The sequence below is a fragment of the Leptosomus discolor genome, chromosome 1 (genome assembly GCF_034619465.1).
Source record: "Leptosomus discolor isolate bLepDis1 chromosome 1, bLepDis1.hap2, whole genome shotgun sequence".
Lineage (NCBI taxonomy): Eukaryota > Metazoa > Chordata > Aves > Leptosomiformes > Leptosomidae > Leptosomus > Leptosomus discolor.
In genome coordinates, this window is record NC_141391.1 from 124,364,798 (window position 1) to 124,391,731 (window position 26,934).

Sequence of the window (26,934 nt, forward strand, 5' to 3'; positions counted from 1 at the left end):
TATTTTCTTGTGTCTTGACTTGGCCCATAGAATAACTGAATGAAAAGTGGGAGAGGTCAACAGGGGCCTTTCTGACTTTGGCGTATATATGGCCAGGCTATATCATGGGAAACATGCTGAATACAGATCTAATTGGAAATTTATTTTAACTTTAGTGTTTGAAGATACCGGACTATCTGAAGACCTTTTGCCTTCAAGTGCTCCTCACCTTGTGCCTGAAGAACCTCCATCTACAGATGATTATGCAGTTCCTCCGCTTTCTGCACCAACAGTGGCCTCTTCATCAGTCAGAGAGACTGATAGTAAGGAAACCGTATCTGCTGAGAAGGAAGTAACTCAAGGTAGTCCTGCAGGCAGTGATGATGCAGACTCTGTGTTGCATGAGTCTGTGGAGGAAATTCCTTTTCCCTTAGAAGTACTCCCTATGGAAGATGAAACTGATATGTATCTTGGAGATAGAGTTATATATGATGATGGGTCTGGTTCAGCTTTTGATGGTTCAGGAAAAGAAATGGAACCAAGTATTTGGCCTTGGGAGGAAGCAACACTGGAACCAGTTTTCTACCCTGGTCCTGATAGCTGGCTTGAGGGTGATAATGAGTCTTTGTTAATCAAAACTGATGATATTCCCGAAGGCAGAATCTTAGACTATATTCTTAACTCTGGGAATAAATTAGATGGTGATCCTTCCAAAGATGAGGATGAAGATATGGCCAATATAAAAGAAGATTTCCTTGATGAGTCTGAAATATTTGTCTTTCCAGAGACTACAACTCTGGTACAGACAGAAGAGCCCTCATCTGTGGAACCATCTACGCAGACAGAAACATCGGACATGTATGATTCTTCTTTTGTTAAACCATCTTTGGTTTCAGAGCCTTCAGTGGACCATTCCTTTGTAGACATGCCAACTGGAGAGGCCCCTGTCTCACCATACAGTACAGGTCTGTCTGCGGAAGATAGTCTGCTTACATCTACAGGGACTGTCAGTATGGAGCAACCTGAAGAGTCCAGTGTAGGTCAGAACATCATTTCTGAAGCAGTTGAACAGCAAGGTAAAGACAGGACAACGGCCGAAGAACTATTCACAGTGGAGCAGTCAGATGTAACTGAAGGTGCTACGATAGGCCACTTGGACACAAGCTCTTCACAAACTATTCTGACTGCAGATCCTTCCATGGTAAAGCCTGATGCTTCCACAGAAGAGCAGCAAGCCCCAGAGTCATCATTGGCAGGCCGGGACACTACTGGATCAGCAGTGAAGAAACCAGCTCACGTTTGGCCTACTGACAGAGCACTAGAAAGCTCATTAGATTGGACAGTGCAATCAGTGACACCAGCTGCCACTCAAGTTTCAACTGCAGTTCCTTCTGTAATAGATCAGACCACTGTCCTAGAGGGCTTCACTGCACAGGGTGGTACAGACCATGACACACAGGTTTCCATGAGCTTCAGCACTGTTACGAGCTCTTTTGTGACGGGGAGTGTAACAATCAGCACTGTGGAACTTCCATCCCATCTCCCTCCTGTGGGATCCACGGCGTCATCCTACGTGGTTACATCAAGAAAGCTGGGAGGTGAAACGACGAGAATCCTGGATGTTTCAGTGGACCTGGCTCGTGTGAGCACTGCCCACGTTTCTCCTGAGTTGACTGAGAAGGGAAGGAGCATTACCGAAAGTCACATGGAGCTAACGACTCATGTCCAGTCCACAGAGATGGCCAGCGTGGCTTGGGCCACACATGAAAATCGCAGTAGTACTCCTATCCCATCACGCGCTCTGGTTGTGTTTTTCAGTCTTCGGGTTACCAACATGATGTTTTCAGAGGACCTGTTTAATAAAAACTCCCCTGAATACAAAGCGCTGGAGCAGCGATTCTTGGAACTGGTAAGAATCATTTCTATGCTAAATGTCCATTACCAGATAGACAAAAATCGTTGGTAAATAGTAGTTCGTTGTCTCTTTTTTCCGGGGAGCAACTCAAAACTGGTGTTTACAGATGTTATTTGTGTTCCTCCATGGGAAAATTCTGTCTGGAAATGGGGCGGTAGGGGTACGTTTGTCTTTTATTCAGTCAGTAGTCTCTCTAACGCATGACTTCGTAGCGCTACGGGCCAGATGCCGTGCTGGTGTCGATGATTGGGGCAGTGTAGCCGAAGTCACTGCAACTCTCCCCTTACTTGCTTCTGGAGTGCTCTGTATTTAGGGAGAGAGAAGGGCTGTGATGAGGTAACTTTTCTGCAACGCATTTAACTCTAACTAAGAGGTAGTTCAGGTAACTACCTTGTTCCTAAACTGGCCGGTGGCTAGCAAAGCCTCATGGGAGTTAGACAGCAACAATTGTCACTTTAACTGGGAAATTCATCTCTCCTGACTGAAATGAACATTTTGTTGTGGGAGATGAAAGGAGCAAAGGAGAGAGAGGGAAGGGGGACATGCTTGAAGGAAAGACCCTGTGAAATGGCGAGTATGCCTGGTGCTTAGATCAAGGGAGAGCACCACGTCCCGAGAACCGTATTTCTGAATTGTAGATTTTTGGAAACTGTCTGCAAATTGGTGTACGCTTGAGAACTGCCTGAAGTTCTTGGGTTCCTGGCAGGCTGCCAGCACGGACCTCTGTTGGGTAAAGTGTTAATGCCCTTGCTGTGGGATTTGGATAAAATAATTCAGACTCCCGCTGTCTGATGCAGTAACAGTGCAACTGGCTTGAGTAGAGGTTCGAAGATTCAGCTGTTCTGTCATGTCCCCTGTGTTGCAGCTGGTGCCCTACCTTCAGTCAAATCTGTCAGGCTTCCAGAATCTGGAAATCCTGAACTTCAGAAATGGCAGTATCGTGGTGAACAGTCGAATGAAATTTGCCAAACCTGTGCCTCGGAATGTCACCAACGCTGTGTACCTGATACTGGAAGACTTCTGCAACACCGCATATCACACCATGAACCTGGCCATCGATAAATACTCCCTGGATGTGGAATCAGGTAAGGAAGGCAGGGAAATGCAGTTTGGAGCAAGGGATTTAGAGCGACTTCTGCTTTAAGAACTTACTAAGGATCCCAGCAGCTCAGAGACTGCCCACTGCTTATCACAGGCTGAGCTTTAGAAAGGCAGTCTTTCACAGTGTTCAAACAAACAAATAAAAATCTGTTAAGGGACTAAGGAGATGAAAATCAAAGTAGGACCCAGACTGAGCAAACTATATAGGGCCCATAGAGAAATATGGGGACAAAATTGGCTCGTGTAATACCCCGTATAGCGCCGCTGCACTTTCACTGGGGAGCGAGGGGGAAGGCGGGTCAGTGAGAATGGTGGTGTCCATCTCTCTTGTGCTTAGTTACATGTGTGGTTTGAACTTACTCCTTGGGGTTATTCCCTCAGGTGGTAGCCAGTTTAGCTGCCAGGTGGGCATCTGCACAGGTAGCAGCTGCTGCCTCATTCTTGTTGTGTAAGTTCTTGGTTGCACTAAAAAGTTACAAGCTCTCTTAGCTCACTCCTCTGATACAGGGAGAAAGTTTTTGCCCTGTCCAAGTTAGCCAGTAGTTTACCATAGAAGCAATTCAGAAATATTTCCTGTGATAAGGTTAGAGAAAAATAACAGTCCTGACCTGTTGGCAAATGGTAGCTGTTCTCCTGAGGTACCTCTCTGATAAAGATGGTCTAATTAGCGTGATGAATCTGATATTGATCATCTAACTGTATGCCAGCCTTGTTAAGCTTGATAGAAGTGAGAGATGTCAAATGCTACAAGCTTGTGTTCCTTGCAGACAAAGGCAAAGCACCTCACAGGAGGTGCTGAGTGCCCGAAGTCCCCTTGCCCTTCCCTATACGCCACATAGGTTTGCTGTAACAAGAAATACCGGAGATCAGCTGTGTTTTACTCATTTGCAAAATACTGTTCCAGCAGACAAGAGAACTGCACCTTCCAGTAAGAAAAAGAACACTTTACACTTGGTTTTTCGATTGGCTTGCTAGGTGGTCTTAGCCATACCACTGACGTGCACTGTGCAGCGGAACGCTTTCTAGCGCGTGTTCACCTCAGCAGAACCTTTTGTTACTCAGGAAAGATGCGTACCGGACTGCTGCGGGTTATTTTAACTGTGACACCATTAGAGAAAATGGCAGCAGCCAGCCAGCGCTTTGCCTCAGTTAGGGTTCTCCTCTATCGTTCATATTCTCTGCTCTGTGTATTCTCAGGTGAGCAAGCGGATCCCTGCAAGTTCCAGGCCTGCAATGAGTTCTCCGAATGCTTAGTAAATCGCTGGAGTGGGGAAGCTGAGTGCGTCTGCAATCCTGGCTACCTGAGCATCGACGGGCTGCCATGCAACAGCATCTGTGATCTGCAACCAAACTTCTGCCTAAACGACGGGAAGTGCGACATAAGCCCCGGGCAAGGAGCCATCTGTAGGTAGGTCATCCTGCTGTCTGAGATATCGGCTTCCTCTATGAAGAACCCTTGTTGGCTCCTCTGTTGTAGCATTCTACGAGATTTGTGCAAAATTCCGTAAGATAATGTGTAACAAGTGAGATGATAGTGATTATCATTCATGTTATGCTGCTGAGTCAAGGTCCCAATATTAACGTTTGTCTTCCTATGTATATCAGAAACGAGACAGTAACAAATTTCTTTAATAGAGTAGAAACATCAGGAAATAAAACTAACTGGGAAAAGTAGTAGTAATGGAACATATTCAGTTGTTCAAATCGCCTTCATTGACCTTTGGGGACAAAATTTATCCCCAGAGGTTTTCTCAAGGAGCAAAGTGTTGGATAATGTCATAAAGCACAGGAGAGTTCATTCCATCGCATGAAAGGCATATTCATGCAGCGTAAATATATTAAAAATAGTGATTGTGGTTAAGAAAAGTCATGAAAGTACATCATTGGCCATTTCGGAAAAATCATGTGTGCTTCATAAAAAGATCAAGGCACAGGCCCCCTGGTTCAAATATTTGCTTTTAAAAAGATAGAGATGCATTTGAATAGCATCTCAGTATTTTACAAGTAATGGAAAAGACTTAGTACAAGATACAGACAGAGCGATGCTCTGAGACAATGGTCCACATCGCACTTAATTTTTTCCTTTTCAGCAACGTAACAGCCTGGTTTTAAAAGCAAAATATACCTATCAACAAAAGGTAGGAGACTTTTGCAAAACAGAATATGCCTACTAGTAGTTATTATTTATGCTACTTCAGGTGATTTTTTTTTTTTTTTTTAAAAAAAGCTCTAAAGCTAAAAAGTTCTTTAAAAACATCTCTAAAGTCAGTCTTAAGAGTCCTAGCAGTTAACAGGAGAAATAAAAAAGTTTTTAAACTACAAAAATGGGTAGTATCACAGGATGTAGTATAAATTTTATTGTATTTGTATAATAGTGTAAATTAGAAACAGGCAAGTATCTGAACTCAAGCATACTCTGGCCAGTATTTATTAAGAACTTTTTGAAAAATTTGAAGTATTGCTTACTACTTTCAGAAACTATTTCAGATCTTTGTTAGAAGACTTAATTTACTGATGTTTCTTATTAATAAGGCTTATTGCTTTGAGTGGTCACAATACCTTGCAATTCCTTGAGTTTTATAGCAAGAACTCCCAAGCACACATAATGCAAGTATATTATTTTTACTGGTATATTTAAAGTCAGTATTAACATTAAAGTTCTCATCTTCAAAACCACAGCAAAGCAGAAATACTGAATGCTGTTTGGGGTGACTGTTCCAAAGATACAGTATTCAACACACACGTCTTTCTAGTCATTTATTTTATGTATTCAATTTAACTAATCATTGTGGAGTTCGGTACCCTATAAACGTTCTGCTCGTTTAACACCTTTGTATTTACATTACAATATGATTAAGACAACTGCTTTCTACCTTTACAGTGTTTGGTATGTCAAGGTTCAATCAAGGCATAACTTTTTACTTTAAACACCTTCCAGTTTTAACACATCACAGGATACTCTAAATTGCAAAACCCACAGGCTTTTTCCATCACAAATGCATTATCCTTTTATTATTTTGCCTATCTTTACTCAGATCAGTAATGAGGGTTGTTCAGCCTGGAGAAGAGAAGACTCTGGGGAGACCTTACTGCGGCCTTCCAGTGCTTAAAGGGGGCCTGGAGGAAAAGTGGGGAGGGACTTTTTAGCAAGGCCTGTTGGGATAGGACAAGGGGTAATGGTTTTAAACTAAATGAAGGTAGATTTAGGCTAGGTCTAAGGAAGACATTTTTTACGACGAGTGTGGTGAGACACTGGAACAGGCTGCCCAGAGAAGCCCCATCCCTGGAAACACTCGAGGTCGGGTTGGACGGGGCTCTGGGCAACCTGATCTGGCTAAAGGGGTCCCTGCAGGGGGTGTGGACTAGATGATCTCTAAGGTCCCTTCCAACCCAAACCATTCTATAATTCTATACCAAAAAGGCTGTCCAGAATAATAATAATAAAAGAAGCTGGTGCTTGAACATGCAAAGGTGTTTATTGAGGTGACTTAACTGAGGGCACGTCGTGACAGGAAGTTATAGATATTTACATTAACCAAAGCTTTTGCTGGTGTTTAATTTCCCTGTGTTTCTTTGTTGCAGGTGTCGTGTGGGAGAGAACTGGTGGTACAGAGGGGAGCACTGTGAAGAATATGTCTCTGAGCCCCTGGTTGTGGGTATTGCAATTGCTTCTGTGGCAGGATTCCTTCTTGTGGCATCTGCTGTTATCTTCTTCTTGGCCAGGACCCTTCGAGACCAGTACACAAAGAGTGACACCGAGGACTCGCAGGGGTAAGTGACACCATCTAATATTTTACAACACATCTGCTCCAATACGGATAGTTCTGTCGTAAGTCTTATACGTCACAGTTGACAAGCAACAGGATGTTCAGGCACCTCCAAATGCCAGGCTTCCTCAACCTATCTGCTGCCCTTCCAGGCCGCAGAGAAGCTCACAGTTTGTTTATTGCTCCCCCAGGCAGGGTGACAGCCTCTCATCCATTGAGAATGCAGTTAAATACAACCCCATGTATGAAAGTGATACGACTGGCTACAGCCATTATTACCGGAGATACCCTCAGCTAACGTCCTACAGTTCTACCAGTGCAGAGACATCCACAGACTACAGCAGTGAAGAGATCAGGCACATTTATGAAAACAGTGAGCTTACTAAGGAGGTAAATGACCTTGTTTTCACAGTGGCATGGAACAGATCATGTGAACAATAAGCTTATTCAGCACTTGTAACCTGAGAGGTGGGCCCAGTCTTTCCCCAGCATCTGTGCTCCAGCTGAACAAGTGGCAGCTACGGCTGCTGCAGCCACTTGAGAAGACAGGGGAAGGACTTCTTTCCCTCTTGCTATTAGGGATAGAGAAAGGAATGGGTGTGTTCTGACCCGTGATGAATTTCACATGATAAAGGAGCTGACTGCTTAAGTAACCTCACAGGAGTTGGGGAGGTTTGCTGTATTGCTCGACACAGCCTTTAGCTTTTAATGCCAACTACCCTATGTAAGAGTAGTGAAAACCTGGTGCGCTCAGGCCTTTTTACAGGTTTTTTTGTTTGTTGGGGTTTTTTTTATCGCTTTTTTTAAGTTTACGTCTTTGGTCTTTCTGTAACCTGCAAGCTAGATCATATCCTTCTCCTTTCTTCCTGTGTACTCAGTATCCAGGGTTGACTCTAGAAGGCTGAGGAGAAGTGATTTACATCCAGGAACTAACCACAGATCCTTAAGCAACTGTGAGAGGTGTGAACCCAGCCTGCAGCCAGGCTTGTAGGCAAAGTATCTATGAGACAGAAACGGTTTTGTTAAAGCCTGTTGAAATGCCACACTCTGTCCAAACCGCAGGTTTCGTTTAAAAGTAGAGTATTACTGGATTCCAATGAAGTGCTTCACTGCAAAAAAAATAGCGTAAAGAAGAATTTAAGTATTGGAGTGCCCAATTTCAAGCTCTACTCCTTGAAACAGCAAAGCGTAGGAGTTTTATTTTCCAAAACTCAGAAATAAGTTATTTCAATAGTATTCTAATTTCTATTACGTACTTACAACTGTGTTTCTTGTATTCTAGGAAATTCAGGACAGAATTCGAATTATAGAGCTCTACGCTAAAGACCGTCAGTTCGCGGAGTTTGTTAGGCAGCATCAAATGTGAGTGAAAAGTCTTGCCTGGGTGACTAGCTCCTTTCCTGTTTTCTCATGTGGCCTTTACTACATTACTGTACTTTTCATATAAAGGGTCTAGAAATGCCGGGACACTAGAGGTTAAGATTTCAACATTATTTCTGAAGCGGTTCTACCCTTTTAAAGTACTTAAAAGTAATCAGCATCAAAAGTAGCAGCCCCAGAAGGTGTGTTAAAAGCAGTGAAGAGGAATCCCAAAGTTAATGGGTGTCAGAGAAGCACTGACACCAATTTAGGTTCTTGAAAGCACAGCTAGAACCTTCTTAACTTTTCTAGTGTAGTTACCATTGCCTAGTATTCTATTTAAAATAGAAATTTAAAAAGCATGTTAGTTTGAGTTGTCAAGACTTGGCAACTCACCAAACCCAAGAGGTTACTAGTACGGTCCCGTCTGTTATGTCGGACGCCTGCCACCACAGAAAGCTTTCACTTCCAAACAATTAACCAAGCTGAGCTGCGTGCTTTGGTGAAAGCTAACCGTGAAAAATGCCATTGAGGAATTAATTATTAGCGTACACACTCTTGTGCACTGTACTCTCACTGTAGCAAGCAGCATATTACAGTTAGCTGGGTTAGTTTGAAAGGTACTGTAGTACAGTTCCTTGGGATCCTATTAAAAATAGCTACAGTAGCAACAATCTTGTGTTCCGAGATCATCAACTATACTTTTTTTTTTCTTTAATTGAAAATCATAGCCATTCACATTTTTCCATGTCAGTTGTTCATTTTTTCATCTTGAAAAGGATCAGCGTCTAAATTTTCCACAGCTGGAAAGTAGTAAGGGCTGCCTCATATAAACCTTGAATCCAGTGTTTGAAAGAGACTAATTTAATCATTGCTTCTCTGTTTTTCATTTCAGGAAGCTGCTTTAAGAAAAAAGAAATCCGTAGAACGCACGTGGGAGATAAAGACTGCCTTATTGCCATAGCAATGGGCTCGGATGTAACTGCAAAGTTACTTATAGTCTTAACGTTGCATGGATGGATACAGATGTTTTCTAAATGAATGGCTAAAATGTACAGATGTCTGTTTATCTCAATGACTTCTGGCTTTTCTGTGTACAGTGACATTTTTAAGAGGTGATCAGAAGTGGCAGAGGTTATGAAAGTTCATTTTTCTTTAACGCTGAAACAGACAATGAAAGTTTGTAATACCAAGGCAGAAATCTCTCCTCAGGTGAGAGAAGATACATGCACAACCAAAATAAAATGCACATTTAAAATCCCTGTCTGGCATTCATCCCCTCACTGGAGGCTACTGTAGTGATTTCACAGGTATAAAGTACTAGAGGAAAGGAGTGTTTGCTTTGCACGCGAATGACTTGTAGGGGAGAACTCTTGTGCTAGAATGACGTTAGCGTTATTTTAAAGCATCCCCATTGTAAACACAAACACAACCTCACTGGAAAAATTGTTCTTCTGTACAGGTGCCCGAGGGACATTTAGTCACCCGGCTTTAGCAAAACGGAAGGTAGCCCTGAGCCCGCAGGCCTCCTAAAGGCCCTCCCCAACACTGAGCACCCCCACTGCCTGTCAGTGACCCCACGGGGCGCCTCGGCGAGGCGGGCAGCACTTCTGCAGTTCAGCACCGTGTTTTGAAAGCCGGGGCGGTTGGTCTTACGGCTGTGGCTGGCAGCCACACAAGCTGGGGCGCAGAAGGGCCTCTATCACACACGCGTTCTGTGCAGCTTAAGTGACTAACATTGACTTTTTTTGTATGTAGACAATTTGTTTGATGTTTCATAAGTTAATATGCACGATTTAGTAGTTGTGTATTTCCCTTAGAGCGTATTTCCATAATAGATTTAATCGTTGAAATAGACACATAGTTTAATGACAAAATACTACAGTGGCATTTGTGCCCATCTTTTTTAAAAATGTATTTAGTGTTTACTCAATGTTGAATTCAGCCAACTAATATTTGAATTTTCTTTACTGAACTGGGCAATAGCCTGCCATGAGCTCTGTTTCAGAATCAGGCTGTGGTACTCAAGTGCATGCATATTTGGTAAATGGCAGCGTTTCCCTATGGCAAAGGGAAAAAATGAGAGTATTCTTGGCTTAGTGGCAGTCAGTGTAGAATTCCTTAAGCCGAAGAAGTCGGCCTGAAGCATTTTAAAATAGCTGAACTGAGATGGGGACCTCCGAGGTACAGAAACAGAGTTTTATCTTTAAGTTACGGAGCGAGTTCAGACTATACGTTAAGGTGTGTTGCTAGCAAACGAGGCCAAGTTATTTGTTATTTCTACAAAGTCCGTAGTTCTCGGCCCACATGTGCCAACAGCCACCTGGTCCTTTCTAGAGTTAAGTGATAGAGAGAATTACTCACTTGCCTATAGGCGGCTTAGCTAAACAAGTGAATATTTCAATGCAATTCTTCTGCGTCTTCGGGAGAACCTCACTGGATCGCTTCCGTGGTATCTTCTTGCCTTGCGTGGCAGGGAATGGGTACTAGAGCCACCCATCTGTCAAAGGAACGCTTACGCGAACCACTGTAAGCCCAAATAACGCAAGACAGCAGAAAGTGATATGGTGCTGCCGAACACCGCTGTGACCAGATGCCATGAGACAGAGAGCCCGCTGCGCTGGGTGACCCGGGGGCTCTCGGAGCAGCTGGTCCGGAGTTCCTGGGGCGCAGCCCACTCCTCCTGCCCCTGCCGCAGCGCGGCTGAGCCACCCGCTCACACCAGGGCCTTGCGATCACGGTGACTGTACAGGGGAGCGAAGTGCTGGGCCTCGGGGTAGGCGCCAGCTTGCGACTTGTTTCTGTGCAGCTGGGCCGCCGGCCCTGGGAGCGTTGGTGCTGCTCCGGCGAAGCGCAGCAGTGCGGGGCAGCTGGGGTCAGGCACGTTCTAAAGGTGTTCTGCTATCTGCTGTGCACAAGCTGAGGAGAGTCCTGGCTACACTGAGTATGAGGTATTTCAGTGTATATACAGTGAATCTTTTCTTTGTGTGTGTGTATACATATGAACATAATGGTATCTTATTTTCACTACAATAAAAAAATTATTTCCAAAATATTTTTTCTATAAAATTAATGTAGAGACTATGAAATTGATATGAAGAGTGAAGGTATCTTAGCCATGATGATTTGTACATGTAGGATCAGAAAGCTTGGGGTTTTTAAAATAGTTGGTTAAGCTGTTAAAACTCCCTGGCTAACAAAAGCGCCAAATGTAGTGCATTATCACTTGCAAGGCTATATGCTGAAAATTCATGCTGGAAAGCACGTAAGTGAGTGCTTGGCTTTCAATTAAGCTGTTTGCCAGTTTTGATGATGTTTTGGCTCTTTCGTTAATGCCAAAACATGTTGTTTCTTAGGTGATCTTGAAGTCTTAAAAAAACCCCAAACAAACCACCCGCCTTCAAACCTCTTCATCTAAACTGTTTGATGGTGCATCTTACAACACACCAAAGACTTAATGAACGTACTTTCTTCGATACCTTCCCAATCTAAGGCAGAGGTAAAGAACTCTAAAAACCCATATTAAAAAAACCTCAAACCAAACCAGCTCTGTATACAAATCTACCAGTACTTGTTACTAGTTAATATGCAGTTTTTCCCTTGCTGAAAGTAAGAAGCACAGGTTTGAATGACTTGGCTTATTTAAGAACAAGGACAAAAGCAGTTACTGTTTACTGAATGCTGACAGGTCTATCAGTGTCTGTGGCCCCCTTCAAGGCTTGAAACACAGACGAAAACGAGGCCTTGCATGACACTGCAACTGCCCCTTTAACAGAGGATCTCAAGCAAACAGCAACCCATGTTGGACCACAGTGCCAGGTACTGCAAAATCACTGGGTGTAAGTTCTGCCTATACTATTTTTGGCGTGCCTCAAGGCCTTGCCTTTTATACCTCACGGCACCAGTCCGCAGTGGCAGAGTTCTACCGTGGCTGGAAATTCAAACAGAACAAGCGTTCAGAGCTGCAAGCCTGACAGCATTTCAGGAACTGTGTGCTTGTCCATCACTTGGTAGCTTTTCAGCAAAGGACAGAGCCTTTCCCAGCAAAAAAGATACTCAGTTACTCCATGCGGGGACAGTGGTTCAGTCTTAGCCTGAGGCCTTAGTTTTGCTAACGTGAGCCAGCGTGAACCAGCCAAAGGTCAGTTATATACCTTTTAGCTATTCTGTTAAGGTCTGGTCTGTGGCCTTCATGTACCGCTGGGTAATAATTTGGTCCCAGAAAACAGATTTCTTCAGGTCCTCAGAGGCAGCTGAAACTATGCTTTTTTTTCTATCCCCTCCAAAACAAGGAAGCATAGAAAAAGTTTAGATTTTTATGAACTTACAGATTAATTGGTAAAATGGAAAAAGCCTTTTAACAATGAAGACTTTCACTCGCGTTCCTCGTCAGACCTACTGGAATTGGTCCTTGTTCTGAAAGGCTGCAAAAGGAGCGTGAGAGGACTCCGAGCACTCTTCCACACGAAGTCTGTGGACGGCAGGCATGCTAAGCACAGGGACAGTCATCTCATCCTGTTAAAACAAAACGCAAAAATATTCACCAACACCGATTTATCCATCTATCTGGAAGTGCTGTAGGACAGACACAGACTGACTTTGTACAGCACAGGAAAATGATGGGGCATTGTTGCTATTTAAATATTAGTAGAAAGCACACAGGAATTTCACGGCACTTTGTTTACTTGAAGTGTACTATAACACCAGCAGCATGTCGGACGTGTATTTCCACTACCTGATCCAGTCTGGGAGCAGACGCTTTATGTTCTACATAACATCCATCCATTTGCCTGGGTTTCTCAACTGAAAAAAAAAAAAATCCAAAGCTATTTCTGGGCCAGGAAAGGAAACATTTTCATTAGTCAGTCCAAACGGGAAAGTTTTGGTTTTGCCACATTCAACACTAGTTGGCTTTCCTACTCCAGTTTACTAATGACCCCCAGGAATTTTACTTGAGTTCCTGTCCTCTTGGACTCTTGCCCACACTGCTTCTCACCCTCCTTGCTGGGTCACCCACTGTATTTAGCAGTGGGAAACACTCTCACGGCAGGCAGCTCTGCTTGGAGGACGACAGCAGGTTGCAGGACTGAAACGACAGCTTGTCTGAGGTGCTACAGCTGTTTGGAAGGAGCCAGCTGAACGCCACCTCAAAACCTGTGCTTTTAGTTTTCCTGTGTTTCCAATTCAACACAAACCAGATTTTGACATTTGCTTCAGGATGAAAAATACCCTCAGTAAGGGAATTTTGTGGGACACGTGCCGATTTATTATTTTTAAAATTAATTCTACTGGCAGCACATCTAAGAACTATGTTTTTGTATTAAATATATAAGTTGGAGTAAACAACACTTAAAGCCTGACCTTTTATAAGGGCATCTCCCCCCCCCCCCCCCCCCCCCCCCAGCTCTCATTTATATAACCAACACAACAAAAAAACACTATCTGTCTTGAATCATTGGAGGTTGAAATGTTTTTCAAAAGTCTCATATTAAACACAAATCAGAGTTAGTGTTAACTGGAGTTGTGATTGCATCTCCACAGCTGATTACCAGATGGGGAAACTATGCCTTTCTGGAAAGGCTGACGTAGCTTGAACAGAAATGAAAGCAGAACAATAATGGATACGGCCATACATCAAAATTTCATGCAGCAATGCGGGCATGTGGCTGGATAAAAGAGGGCAAGGGAGGAGGCAGACTCTCAGCAGTGAGCGTGCAAGTGATCCCAAGAGTGAAAGACCTCCATCAACTCGCGGGAGACAGCTACAAGGAAATTCACCTGGAAAGGATTACCTAGTGATTACCTGATCTCTGAGCCCAGAGAGGGAGTGGGATGCAAAGCACTGCCAGCAGCAGTGCAGGGCCTGAGTCTCCTAGCATGACCTACAGGTAACTGCTGCCTGCAGTTCACTGTTCACAGTTACGGTCATCTGCTTGGTAAGGGAGTGGTTGTTGTTTCCGTCTCTGTTTTCAGATGGGAAAATCAGAGGGGTTTGATCCACAAAAATGCTTTATACAGTTCTCCAGTAAATGAGAGACCGCTGCATAGCTTTTATTTTTGTTTGACTTTTTCTTTTGTTATTTGAAGTTTTGATTAAAAACACCTAACAAACAAATAAAAAAACTCCCCTTCCTACACTTACTTTTTCAGGATTTGCTTCCTACCTGCTCCCCTTAGGAGTGGATGGAAAGCCACAGCCATGGTGGAAAGGCAGTGTGGTTCTACAGAGCTCCTCCATAAGGATTTCTCACTTTGCCCTTCTCCCCACCACATCAGCATTTATAATGTCAGCTCATGTGTACCTGCTCTAAAAAACATCAAACCCACCAAGCCCACAGGGAAATAGCGTCCCCAGGCTTGCAGGGAACACGGCTGGGAGCCTCATACGTGCAGAGATTGACCTTTCAGGAGTCAAATCTTTTGCATTATGCATATAGCTCCTGATGGGACACGTCACGTCTAGTGCGACACTGAATACACCAAGCTAACAGAAAGCAGAATCAGTGGGTAGATGACTTAAGAGTAAAGCTGATGGTAAGTGTTTTGGGGCCATCTCTCAACGTACTACATGAGTCCACTGACATTTTTCAAAGGGCAAAGCACATAAGAGCTTTGCACTTACCTGCCAACCAAAAAGGAAACAGAAGCTGCTGTTAAGGCATTCAAAGCCAAGAACCAGTCCACTGTTTGCAGGCAGCACAAACCAGTCTCCAAAAAGGGATCATTTAACCTGGAAAGAAGGAAGAAAGTCCTGTTGGAAGCAACAAAGTAAATGAACAGGTTATTATTTTGGGGGATTTTTTCTTATATAAGGAAGAGGAGAAACGTCCCATAATCACTATGGGTTGCTACACATTCAAGCCAATAAGCTGCTCCTGGCTTAGTATCTTTAATATTGCTTTGTGGAGGGGAGGACAAAACTCTGACTGTTTTGCCCAGCCAGGCCCTCTGCAACCTGCTGCTGCCACATCCAGAGATAAGCAGGGAGCAAGGGTTAAGTACAGCACGCGTATCCAGCAAAGGAGGCTAATTGGAAAATTTTACTTCTGAAATATTAGCGAGGGATGTGCGTGACCAAGTATAGCTGAAGTTCTGCAGCTTCACTGCTCAGCACCTACTCGAGAACTGTCTTGTATCAAGTACCCTCAGCTGTCTGTGAACAAGCTTGTAAACCATCAACTGTTCCTCTCCAGATGGAGCATTGCATAGTGTCCCACGTCATGATAAAAAAACCTGATTAGCTGTGCTGACCAGTATGTTCCATAAACATACAACAAAACTTCCCACTGTTTAATTATTTGTGTGCAAAAAGCAGATGATTTTATAACACGAAAAACTTGAACTGGCAGATCATGGGGAAAAAAATCACAAGAAAACCCAGAAAAAATAGGAGTGCTATTCAGCCCTGTAATATAGAAAACCAAAGATGTGAATTCTTCAACCCTCGTGTGAATCTCTCATGAACACTTCTAGTTAACTAAACCTCTTGACATACAGTGTCAAAATGGTTGCACACAGTCCCCGTTTCGCTCTGGGAAATGGGAAACCTCAAATCTAGCAAAGATCAGTCAGCAAACAGAGGGCACATTCAGGGACCAAATTTGAAAACCAAAAGTATTTATCCAGTTTTAAATGTCAGACCATGCAAAACCCAACAGGCAATTAACTCTGAAAAACAGACCTGGTACAGCAAAATACAATTACTTACTCTTCGACAGGATATTCTAAGATCATCAGCTGTCTCACACAGCTGGAGTTACTTGGTCATCTCAGGACTTCTGCTGATCTTCACCATGCTTGCCTCAAAACCTTGCCACTTCGAGCCTTCTCCCCTCTAGTTAGTGGAAACAGTATCAAAGGGCTTCAGCTTGAAAGGGCCTAGTTAGACCTTGGTTCAATTAAAGAGGTGTTCAACCCAGCCCACTAGCAGCAGCAATACTAACTGCGCTACTTCTGTGTCAACTGGATCCCACTTCAGGGTGCTTTCGGGGGTGGGAAGAAGGGGCAAAAGAAAAGGAAAAAAACAGACAAAAGACAAAGCTTGGCTAGAGTCTGGGTCAGAAACAAAAGTCTCAGCGAAACTGTAGCAATGGAACCGCCTCTGGTTTTAAAGGCTCTTTCCAAGGGCAGGAGAAAGGACAGATGTATTTTCACAACAGGAGTGAAAGAGGCAGAATTCCTTGAGCTTTGGAGGAAGCCTGGAGGGACATTTCCACCGCAGGACATGAGACACTCTAGGAAATACTCATTTCAACTTTGTGTCTGTTTGGTATGTGCACTGAAACATCTGCTCTGTTTTTTCCACACACAGAGAGTGGTAAAACTGGAGTTAAAAATCTAACCTCTGAAATGAACTGTAAAATGAACTAGAGCCAAGGCAAAGAATACCTTCAAACTGGGGGAGGAAGGGCTGAGGGGAAGAGCACTTGAGCTTCTTACTAGTGCCAAAACTCACAATTTGAAATCTCTCTACCTTTCCACATTTTTTCCACAAACATATAAAGAAAAAGCAAACACTGTTCCATTTTTTTTTCAAAACATAGGCTGTCTTCCCTTAACTTCTGAAATGAACTTTTCCATTTTTATTATCCCTTACCCATAATTACGGCATACTCAGACTCCTACCCCCAAACTCCAATCCTGCATGCCACTATGGCAAAACTTTTATCCGTAGCAGCTTCCAGGTACCACTCCGACTCTAAACTTCCTTTATTCAGAGGCTGAGAACAGAATGTCCTCCTATCAGTCCAGTCATGTCTTCATTTTCAATCTTTCTGTAACAAAATATTGCAAGAGCTTTTTCCAAAGCAGATGTAGTGGGTTTTGTTTTGTTTTTAAAAATCGAAATGCAGCAGACTATCTCACTAAGATACAGGATTGTTTTATTGATAACTCTTTAAGATGCTAGATGTATAAAGCCTTCTGATTTTCATTCCACTTTGAGGGCACAGCTGACAGTCTGCACCTCTACAGCTGCTGATGTGGGGCAGAGGTACTATACTTTCTCCGCTTCTTATGGCACCAAAAGGTCTGGAGTCAGTCTCCATCCCAAGAAGCAAGAAGAGATTATCAGCCTACTCTAGTTACAAGGTGTTTGGTTGACTCCAACTGACTAAATCTCCTTTGCAGCTGCCTTCAAAATACCATATGGACATATGCGGGTCTCCCGAGCATCAGCAAGAAAGCCAAAAGCAATCACAGCCTGCCAAGCAACTGTCAGCTCAGCAAAGTTGCCATAGGATAGGTGGACCACAAGCAGTCAACATGACACTGAAAAGGAAGACTATTAGTGTCGCTTGGATGCAGGCCAGCGGCCTACAGGTAAAGACCCTGTGCAGAGCAGCACAAACTGAAGTTCAGCGCAGCTTAATCTGCCTTCCTGGGTGAGCTGTTCTCCATGGGCTAGGAGGCCACTCAGGCCGCTTCCAGGACGGAGCCAGTCTGCGCCCAGCAAAGCTGGCCCCAGGCCTGTAGCAGGGGAGCCCACCTGACAACACAAGCGACGGCCTGATCAGTGCTGATCCACTGTCGTGACCAGCAACAGAGCTCTGGGAAACCAGGCTGGCAGCAGCAACTGCTGGAGCGGCTGGCAATTGCCGGACCAGAAAGGATGGTCCCACAGGGCCAGCCACCATCCCCCTCTTCATTGCACCCACACTGACAGTGGGTGTCCTCTCAGCAAGACCCCTATCCACACCTTTCTGTGTGTAGGGAGGCCAAGCCCACCCCCCCTGCCCCCAGCGACTATAAGGTGGTTCAGTTTGGCTGAGAAGCGGTGCGCTAGTTTTGGTGGGTGCTATGTGGGTATTCGCTCCTGGCATACTCACAGCTCTGTGCAGGTTCTCCAAACAGGGCAGGCTGGAAGGGTGCTGGGCTCTGCTCACTGCCAAGGGTGGTAACACCAGAAACAGCAGCTGCAAAACTGACATTTTCCAGTGTCTCCCCAGCAGACAGAACCACAAAGACAAAAGTGTTCTCTGGTTTCAGGGTTTGAGGACAGCTCTCCTCAAATCTTACTATAGAAACTGGTTCCACGACTGACTACTCTGCAGAAGATTTTAACTACGGTAAAGTCTTTGCTTCTTAAAGGAAGACAGTCCTATTCAAAGTGGCAGCATAAGCTTTGACATTTTTCTTGCTTTGAAATTATTTCTTTAAATCATGCTGGAATGCTTAAGCCTATCACTTTTAATAAGCAACTTGTCAACTCAGATATTGACACACTTCTGAAAAAATTTGCTGCTAGGTGTTTCTGAAGATTAAAAGCTTCTAGTTCTGTTTCTTTATACATAAATGCGGACATGCTTTTATAATATAAAACATTCCTCAGAAGACAGAGCTGTTCACCCAAACAGCCTTAACTCAGGCACTAGTGTTTTGCACCTACCATTGCAATATCTGTCCTGAAGCAGAAGCTGTTTCAGTGATGATGCAGTCACGTTAAACGTATTTCCTCATTACAACCAAATTAAACATGCTTCAGTCCCATTCTAGAGGCAGTGTGTTGCCATCAGGGTGCTTTCTGCCGAAAGCTGGCTGAACATTCCCCTCTGGACGCTTACGAGCCCGAAGAACATCCAGCCATTGAATCCCAAAGCGTGTCCTGCAGATCCAGAGTTGATCAAGGGCCAGTCCCGAAATCTTGTGGTCCAGGTAAACTCCTTCAACACTGATCTCCTTAGCATCTCCCTCCAAAACTGCCACCCTCCCATGCAGTCACCAAGGTCCAATCTTTAATACCCTCCCCATATCTTAAATAAGCCCTGCTCCCAGAACCTCAGAACAGTCTCATCCCAGTCTGGTAGATTCTTGCTAGCAGTGACAATAAGCACCAGCCATTGTCCACAACCAAATGTTTTTGTAGTAATAATTAGATATTATCCACCAGAACACATATCACTTCCCAAGTTATCACACTTATTTGCAGTTTGTCTCTCTGCCGAGGTTGCCAGTGACAGTCCATATCCACTGGAGACTGCAACAAGACAACCAACTCATTTCACCTAAGCCCCCAGCTCGCTATCCAAGGACAATTAATTTTCTAGTTGGCACTGAATCTCAGGAACACTCACATAAAAAGAACACAAACCGAAATACTATAAGTTACACTTCATCTGAACGATATCCAGAGAAATAAGCACAGACATTAATGAAAGATGTCAACACTAAAAGGTGTTGAAAATTATTTTAGGAATAACGAATGCTTCAGGGATTAACAGTACCATATGGTACCTTTCACCTCCAACTTACTGGTACAAATCCAGCTAGAGCAGCATGGATAAAAACCTTTACCATCTGGTGACTTAGTACTTTATGGAAAACAAACAGGTGTTAGTATCTCACACGCACAGAGACACAAAATCCACCACCGTAAGCGGAAGTCTTGTTGGCTTTCTCAGTAGAGACCAAAGAGGGTCAGAATACTCTTCTCTTCTCCCAGTACAACCAATCTATTTACGTGAGGAGTGAGGATAGCTGAATGCCAAATACTACTACCACCCACTATCAGAAATTAACATGTGATCTACCATGTTTCCTGCAACAGTCTTATTCAGGGAACAGGCTTTCAAACTGAAATCTCATCTACTGCTTCCCCCCTCCCACACCCCCTGAAGCAGCAGGTGTAACAATATTCTCCTTCCCTACAAGCTCTATCTTGCTTGTATTCTTGGACCATCACTGCTACAACAGTGCTACTATAATATATTTCACATTTAGCAGCCCTCATATCAGCCTTAACAGGGAAGCCTGAAGTAATCAGCATCCATATCGCAGTGAGTTCATTTGAGCGTTTTTTATTCAAGAGTACTGTCTGAGTTTGACTTACCCATTTTGTTTATAAATTTGCTCTCCCATGCTCCAATTTCTCCCTATGAGTTAGAAAGGAGATGATGATGATGATGATGATGATGATGATGATGATGATGATTATAAAACTGCAAGCAGTTACTATTAAACTTAATAGCAATAGGTGCATAAATATCCTCTGAGTTTCCTCTTCTCTCTTTATGCAGTAATTACTTATAGCAGAATTTACTGGCTATTTAATACATCTTATCTTTGTTAGTGGCATATGGGAGCTTCTCTGAATAATTTGAGACTGGAATAGTCAGAAGATAATTTGTTTGCCTTCTTTAAAGCTCTATTTTTATCCTACAGCAAGCAGTGTTTTTTTGGCTAAGGCTGGATGCAGCTTCTTTCACATCACGTAATGACCAGGAGCACAAATCACATCAGAGAAATCTCTTAAGTTTCCTTAGCAAATCTGCACCTGTTGTTTTGTAGCCTCTTAATCAAAAGAACCAGTAAGTATTCTTATTTCATTACCCCACATACACTTTGAACACTACAGATCAAAGGCATGGTAATGCAGACCAGAGACCTTCTATCGTTCCTCCTTTGACTGTTCTATCAGTATGAGGAACACACGCCCAGTAAGACAAAGCTAGAAATAACTAAGAGAGATTTGTTAAACCAAAGATCTGCCAGAAACTTAATCCTACAAATCATATTTTGTCACTTCATACACGGGTCACGCTAGCTCCCTGGTCTGACCACCTGTGTCTGGATGCACTGTTTGGCAGGGCTCCCCAGGGAAAATTTTCATGCATCTGCTAGACTTTTCCAGATATCTTTGGGCTTTTATCCTTACTCTGGCAGATACACACATACTGTAATAAAGCATCGGCGACTACTAAGTCGCTAAATATTCAGGGTTAAAATTTGCCCTGTACGACAGAGAACAGCTTGCATTACTTCAAAATGACCAAGCTCCAGGCCCTAGTTTAAACACCGTGCGCACCTAGGTCTCTGTAACAACTTCTCCAGTCACTTCCAGTTCTTGTATGCTATTGGTTATACAGCTGCTGAACTGCAGTGCAAGTCCTGCGTGAATTAATGTGCCGGGTTTCAAGGGGTGCTCTCGCCAAAACTAAGTGCAATCCGTAAACAGTTACTCAAGAATTTCAGAAAGACCAGAAAGCACACAGGCCCAAATGCTGTCATGTCAGCCACCGTCTGTTAGCAAGGTTTAACCCATTTTAGGATCTGCTTGGCACTTAGCCATTTAAGGTTTTAGTCCACAGCCTTCATCCTTCAGATTCTTTTACTTATTTGTGGCACAGACAGAAGGCAAGACTGATTAATTTGAGCCTTGCTTTCAGACACCTTCCTCATCAGCCCTGACAAGTTCCCTGCCTCATCAAAATGAATGGCTCCTCTTTGTCAGCTGGTGCACTACTCTAGCATGCCTTCCCAGGAGAAAAAAAACAAAAAAACAAAAAAAAACCCCAAACCCCAAAAAGGCAGCCACTGGACACATTTAAATGCAATTACAAGTTCACTGAAACTAGAGGGGCTCCTGAAAGAGATAAAGTCTGCTTTGAAAGGGACCACAAAACATCACCACAACCTTGCACTGCTCCAACAAAAGGTAAATGAGGAGCTACCAGGGACCCTGTGTCATCCTCAGCTCTCATAAACTAGAGTGCAGTGGCATTTGCAAGGCAGACCAGGTGACTTATTGGAGGCCGTGTAAAACTAGAGCAAAGCTCCCAAGAGGTCTGGTACATTGTCCATTTCACAAACAGGGCACAGTCTAAGCTACCAGTGCCTTCCCACAATCTCCAGCTCCTCTGGGACCATGCTTTCCAAAAGGCAGAGAAATGCTCTTACAATCCACTGAGAACTCACCATTGGTTCATCTGCACATTGCAAAGGCCCTTGCAGTAAAATCTTAAAAGCTCTATGATCCCTGTAGAGGATACATCATCATAACCACGGACGCAGTAACATTCTTCTGGGCAAGCTAAACCCAGATTTCAGACCTAGGTGCCGATCACTTGATTCACCTTTGTAGTAATACACAAGGAAAACTGCCTTTAGCTTTGGAATCAGGGAGGCCCGGATGCTAGATTTTTGAACCTTCACTTTCAGAGGAGGACTCCCGGCCTGTGCACATGCAACAAAAGAGCCCTCAGCAAAGCTAGGATGGAGCCTACAAGCAAAACAGATCACTCAATCATTCAGTACTGGTCACCCTGGAAAGTCAGGGTAACACAGGGGCAATTGCAGAGGCTGCTAAACCCACCTATAAGCGCTTCTTTGCACCTTCTCCCTGTGCCCATGGGAGCAATTCCGCTGCCGGTGTCATGGCTAGAGGTGACACAGCTCTGGGCTCAGCTGAAGCGCGGAGCGCTAGCCAACAAAAAGTCCAAGCCCTTACAAGCATTTAAGCTACATCATATTAATTGGCTGCCCATCTGGCTTCATTGGTGACAGTGCTGGCAAGGGGACAAGGAATGATTCCTGAGGACAAGGAATGGTGGGACTTCTCGTTTTGGCACCGACCTACATGTTTAAGATGCAGTTTCACGAGCAGTGTAAGTCCCAGTGGGTGCTTGGCACCTGACTGGCAGACCACACAGCCAGCTTTCTGTATGAACGCTACTACTATTTGCCCATTTGCTTCTTCAGTGTTTTACAATTCCCTTCCAGCTCTCTAAGTAGGATTCCTACCAATACCTCAAACTATCAGAATATCCAAGGAAAACAATCATACTCCCAAATCAAGCATTTTCCTTTTCTGTAGAGAGAAGGGAAAGTACAAGGGAGAAAAATATTCTCACACGCAAGTTTGCATACGGTTTGAGGCTGGGATGTCTTCTTTCTTACTTATGGAAGACAAAGTCTGAAGAACCGCAAAATCTTTTCATTCATTAAAATATTAAAATATGGATACAAGTGCGCATAGGCTTTACATGTCTAGCCAACCCTTTTTGCTCAATCTCCAGGTGGTGGGAATAAATAAATACATAAATAAAATAAAACCTCAAATGCAGATTATTTTTTTTTAACGACATACAATTACCAACCAACCAACTGCAGACTACAGCGCTATTAGGTGTACCAGAAAACCCTCACAGAAAAAAGGTGTGCATGCTAATAGTATATTCTCTATTTCTTGTTTGCCATTTTGCCTGCCCCAGTTTTTCTTTTAGTTTCTGATTCTTTACTCTCTCCTTTAATTTTCTCAACTTCTCCCAGTGCTTAACTGCATTTCTTACAGTATGAGTATAATCTTTCATTTTCTTCCTTCAGAAAGTGGGACTTGAATGAGTCTTGCACACTGAATAGCACCTGATGTGATATTCTTGTGTCCTATCTCAGGTGTCTCAACTTCAAACACTGCTTTGCATCCTTTTATATCCAGTTGTCTTTCCCTGATCACATTGTTACACCCTAATTTCAACAGCATGAGCTAATAATTGAAAAGAAGGACTAAAAGGGGGGCGACTTGCTATTCACCTGTAATAAGAGAAGCTGCCTGAAACTGGAGGCATCTTTGTCTTGCGTACAAAGGCATTCAACCAGGTCCAGTGACCTGATGGCAAACTTAGAAAAACTGGACAACAAATAAGAAGCAGTATTCTTGTGTTTAATCACATGGTGGTTCTGGAGAGGTTGCTCAGATCCTGGATTCACTCTCACTTGGTGCCCTCAAACCCAGGCTCTCCCCTGTCTTTCTAAAAAGGGACACCTGAATTTAACTTCCAAGAGAAAGATGTGATGGCCACTCTTGAAGGCATCTGACAGCAATACCTTTTGTTGTGAGCATGTGTACTTCATCCTTGTCCTCATTTGCACCCCCAACGCAGCTTACAACACAAAAGTAACATAAATGCTTCAGCCTTCACCATCTGTCCTCATCCGCTTTTGGCATTTCTGCCTTACATTCTGCACGTGACTACCATGATATAGGTGAGCCTCAGGGTACAGAAACACTTACATGAAACTGGGTTTACCAGGCATAAATATCAGGGTATCTGTATAACAGGTGTACAAATGCACAACTTCGTACACACACAGAGCTATTCCAACCAGCAAGTTTGCACCGTGATGTTCTCTAGAACAGAGATGGAGACAAGGACCAAAGGGGACAAAGCTACTGAAAGTTAATGCACACACACCTACACACGTTATGCTGTAAGTTTCCCCAGTGGCTCAGATTCTTATTTCTGTTAGGTCCAAAGGGGCCTTCTTCCCTCAAAAACTGTCTCTACTCATATGGCTTAAATACGAATTACACAAACTGTTCACAAAGGAATTAATCGAGTTGTGATTAATCTTTTATCAACTCCTGTATCCTGACCTGAGATTTGCATCTTTTTTTTTTCAGACATTCTGTAACGGTTTTAAATACAACATGGTCAAAAATAATCTCAGATTCTTCTTCTGTAGAGATACCACACTTGTGACACTGACTACAGCACCTTTATCTCTCTCTCCTCTCCAGTCCATGCCCACTATTTCTTTCCCAGGTGTACCTATAGAATCTGATCTCTCTCATCAGCCTGATCATTTTCTCTTCCAGCCCCATAACTCTCTTGACTGTGACAGAAGCCAAAGTCACCACTGGCCCTTCTATACTCACCCTGTTTCCTCTTCAGAGTAGTATTACTTCAACAGTTACCCTAGCTGGTAGCTTCAGTCACACTTCCTTCACTGACCTGCCATCCTCACAAGCTTTGCATTTCTATCAGGGCTCATCCTCTGTCTCCAGGAACGTACCTACCTGCTCTTCCATTTTATTGCTTCACTGTACCTCCATCCCACCCCATGCTGTGCCACCATCCTTTGTGCTACCCATAATAGAAAACTCTTGCCCACAACTGTCTGTAGAGATTTCCCTGTCCTTTTTTCAATCAGCTCTTTGAACCACTTTTAATTGTAATTGCCCACTCCAACCCCACAGACATGCTTCCCGAGCACAAAACCTACCCAACAGAGCTATCCAATTAGCGCTGCTAACTTAAAAAAAAATCCAAACTTGCGAAAACTAAGAAAACCATCGAGAAGGTAAGAAAAGGAAATTTAACTTCTTTGTAATAATACAGAGAACTGTACCCCACTCACAGTTATATATATAATATATATATATATATATATACATATACATACAAACACACCATTCTCATATTCTGAAAATACCTCTGGCCTTGTACATTTAGTTTTCATTAAATTTTCTACATTATCTTAGTCAAGTTACTAAGTTACTAAATATCTGGAAGTCTGGAGCACCTGGTTCCTCTCCACTAGAATCAACAGAAGTACTTTCAGCTCACTCAGCTTCATGATAGGGCAAACAATCCTGATGCCTGCTTCCCAATCTATTCATTTTGCTCCTCTAATAATTAGACAGGGATAACATTAGTGCCTCATCTGGGTGCCGAAGAGGGCAATCAAGCACTTGCGGAATGTTCACACAAAAGTTGTACAAATGAATAACAGTAAAAGAGCAAAACTAAAACCCAGCAAAACTCAACAAATCTGGCCAACAATAAACATAAAGCAGAGAAACACCTCGAACCCTAATTGTGGAGGACAAACAAAGATTTTTTGAAAGATCCTGTCAGCTACTAGACATGTGTTACCTCTCCTCCATGTTAGAGGTCTAAAAAGCTAGAAATTTTTCTGCATTTCTATTGTTCACCTTGTGTCTCATTAACCACAATCACAGCATCCAGCAAGCTGTTAAGTGGCATAACTAATAATTGTTGTCTTAAAAATTGCATGCTGAACTACCAGCAAAAGAGCTCATTAGAAAGAACAAAGGAGAAAACCTGGCCAAACTTCTCTTCAATTTTCTTTTATCCTTTAAGGACAACGAGGAGAGCAGATGGTTTATCATTCCTGCACAGCTTCTGAGAAAAGAGAGCTGATCCATTTATTTAAGAGTCTTATCTCCTGTCAGCCCTCTGTTTGGGAAATCGTATATTGCAAGGATTCCCCTTATTACAAGAATGCTTTCCCAACAGTTCTGGAAAAATTTAAGCTTTCCTGTCTGTCAAATGAGCCCCTTTATCCCATTTGGCGACAAACCTTGGATAAAAATAGACTGCCATCTGACTAAGCAACTGTGAGACTGAAGGACACATACTGGAATGCAACTGACCTGAATATTAGTTAATCAGCTGATGCCTTTCCAGTAACACTCTATGGCTGCTGGGAAAGCACGTGAGACTTCTTTCAACAGTGCACTTAAAAAAAAAAATATTAAAAGCAAGCATTGGCTTTTGTTTTGTTTTGTTTTGTTTTTTGAGTGGTTATACTACAGCTTCCTTATTTTAAAGAAGGCTGTTAACTTGAGCCTTATCCATGAGTTCTGTGTAGAAAGTCTCACGGTATTTCCTTTTCACCTTTTGTGCTTCTCTCCCCTTTCACTTTTGGGGACAGAAGGGAAAATAACAGACTCAAAAGCATAGTTCAGAAGGCCTAAAAGACTTCTACATGAAGATCGTCTAATGTAACGCATACCAGTCTGCCAGCTTGGTATATGGGAATGAGTGTTGTTGGCTATTAGGAACGTAATAGGACAAATACAGATCAGTCTTTGTGATAGAAAAATATTCATGGTATCCTAACAGTATGAAGAGTATTTTGGTTTTATTGACAGAAAGTTCTTCTGTCTAAAGTAAATTTTAAATAATTCAAGTCAGTCACTAACACAAGCTAGAAAGAGTCAATAAAATAACTGAAGTGAAAAAGACTCTGCCTTTCTGGTCAACACGTACTCCATCACTTTAGTCTTTTGAATTGGGCAATCTCGAGGAAAGAAGTTAAGTGAGAGCGACTCTGCCAATATGAAGTTTGAATCTACTCTATTACTTCAGGCTGAATAAAAATTTGTGGTAGCTCAGAATAACATGACCTTACAACTATCAAATTCTAACAATTTTAAGTCATAATCTCTGAGAAATTTTTGATGCATGTATACAGAGCATAACTCACAAAGGTTGTGCTTCACTATCTGAA

At 43.1% G+C, this 26,934-nt stretch overlaps 1 protein-coding gene across 1 annotated transcript in view; it reads left to right on the forward strand.

The window, feature by feature from the left end:
* IMPG2 (interphotoreceptor matrix proteoglycan 2) overlaps positions 1–20,077 on the forward strand; it is a 66,085-nt gene extending 46,008 nt beyond the window's left edge. The window contains exons 14-21 of the mRNA XM_086460502.1: positions 156–1,888; positions 2,760–2,979; positions 4,193–4,403; positions 6,578–6,766; positions 6,954–7,152; positions 8,045–8,124; positions 18,636–18,774; positions 20,003–20,077. Of these exons, the coding sequence (XP_086316628.1) occupies positions 156–1,888; positions 2,760–2,979; positions 4,193–4,403; positions 6,578–6,766; positions 6,954–7,152; positions 8,045–8,124; positions 18,636–18,774; positions 20,003–20,077 (2,846 nt within the window). The remainder of the gene's footprint in view (positions 1–155; positions 1,889–2,759; positions 2,980–4,192; positions 4,404–6,577; positions 6,767–6,953; positions 7,153–8,044; positions 8,125–18,635; positions 18,775–20,002) is intronic.
* Positions 20,078–26,934: the final 6,857 nt, after the last annotated feature.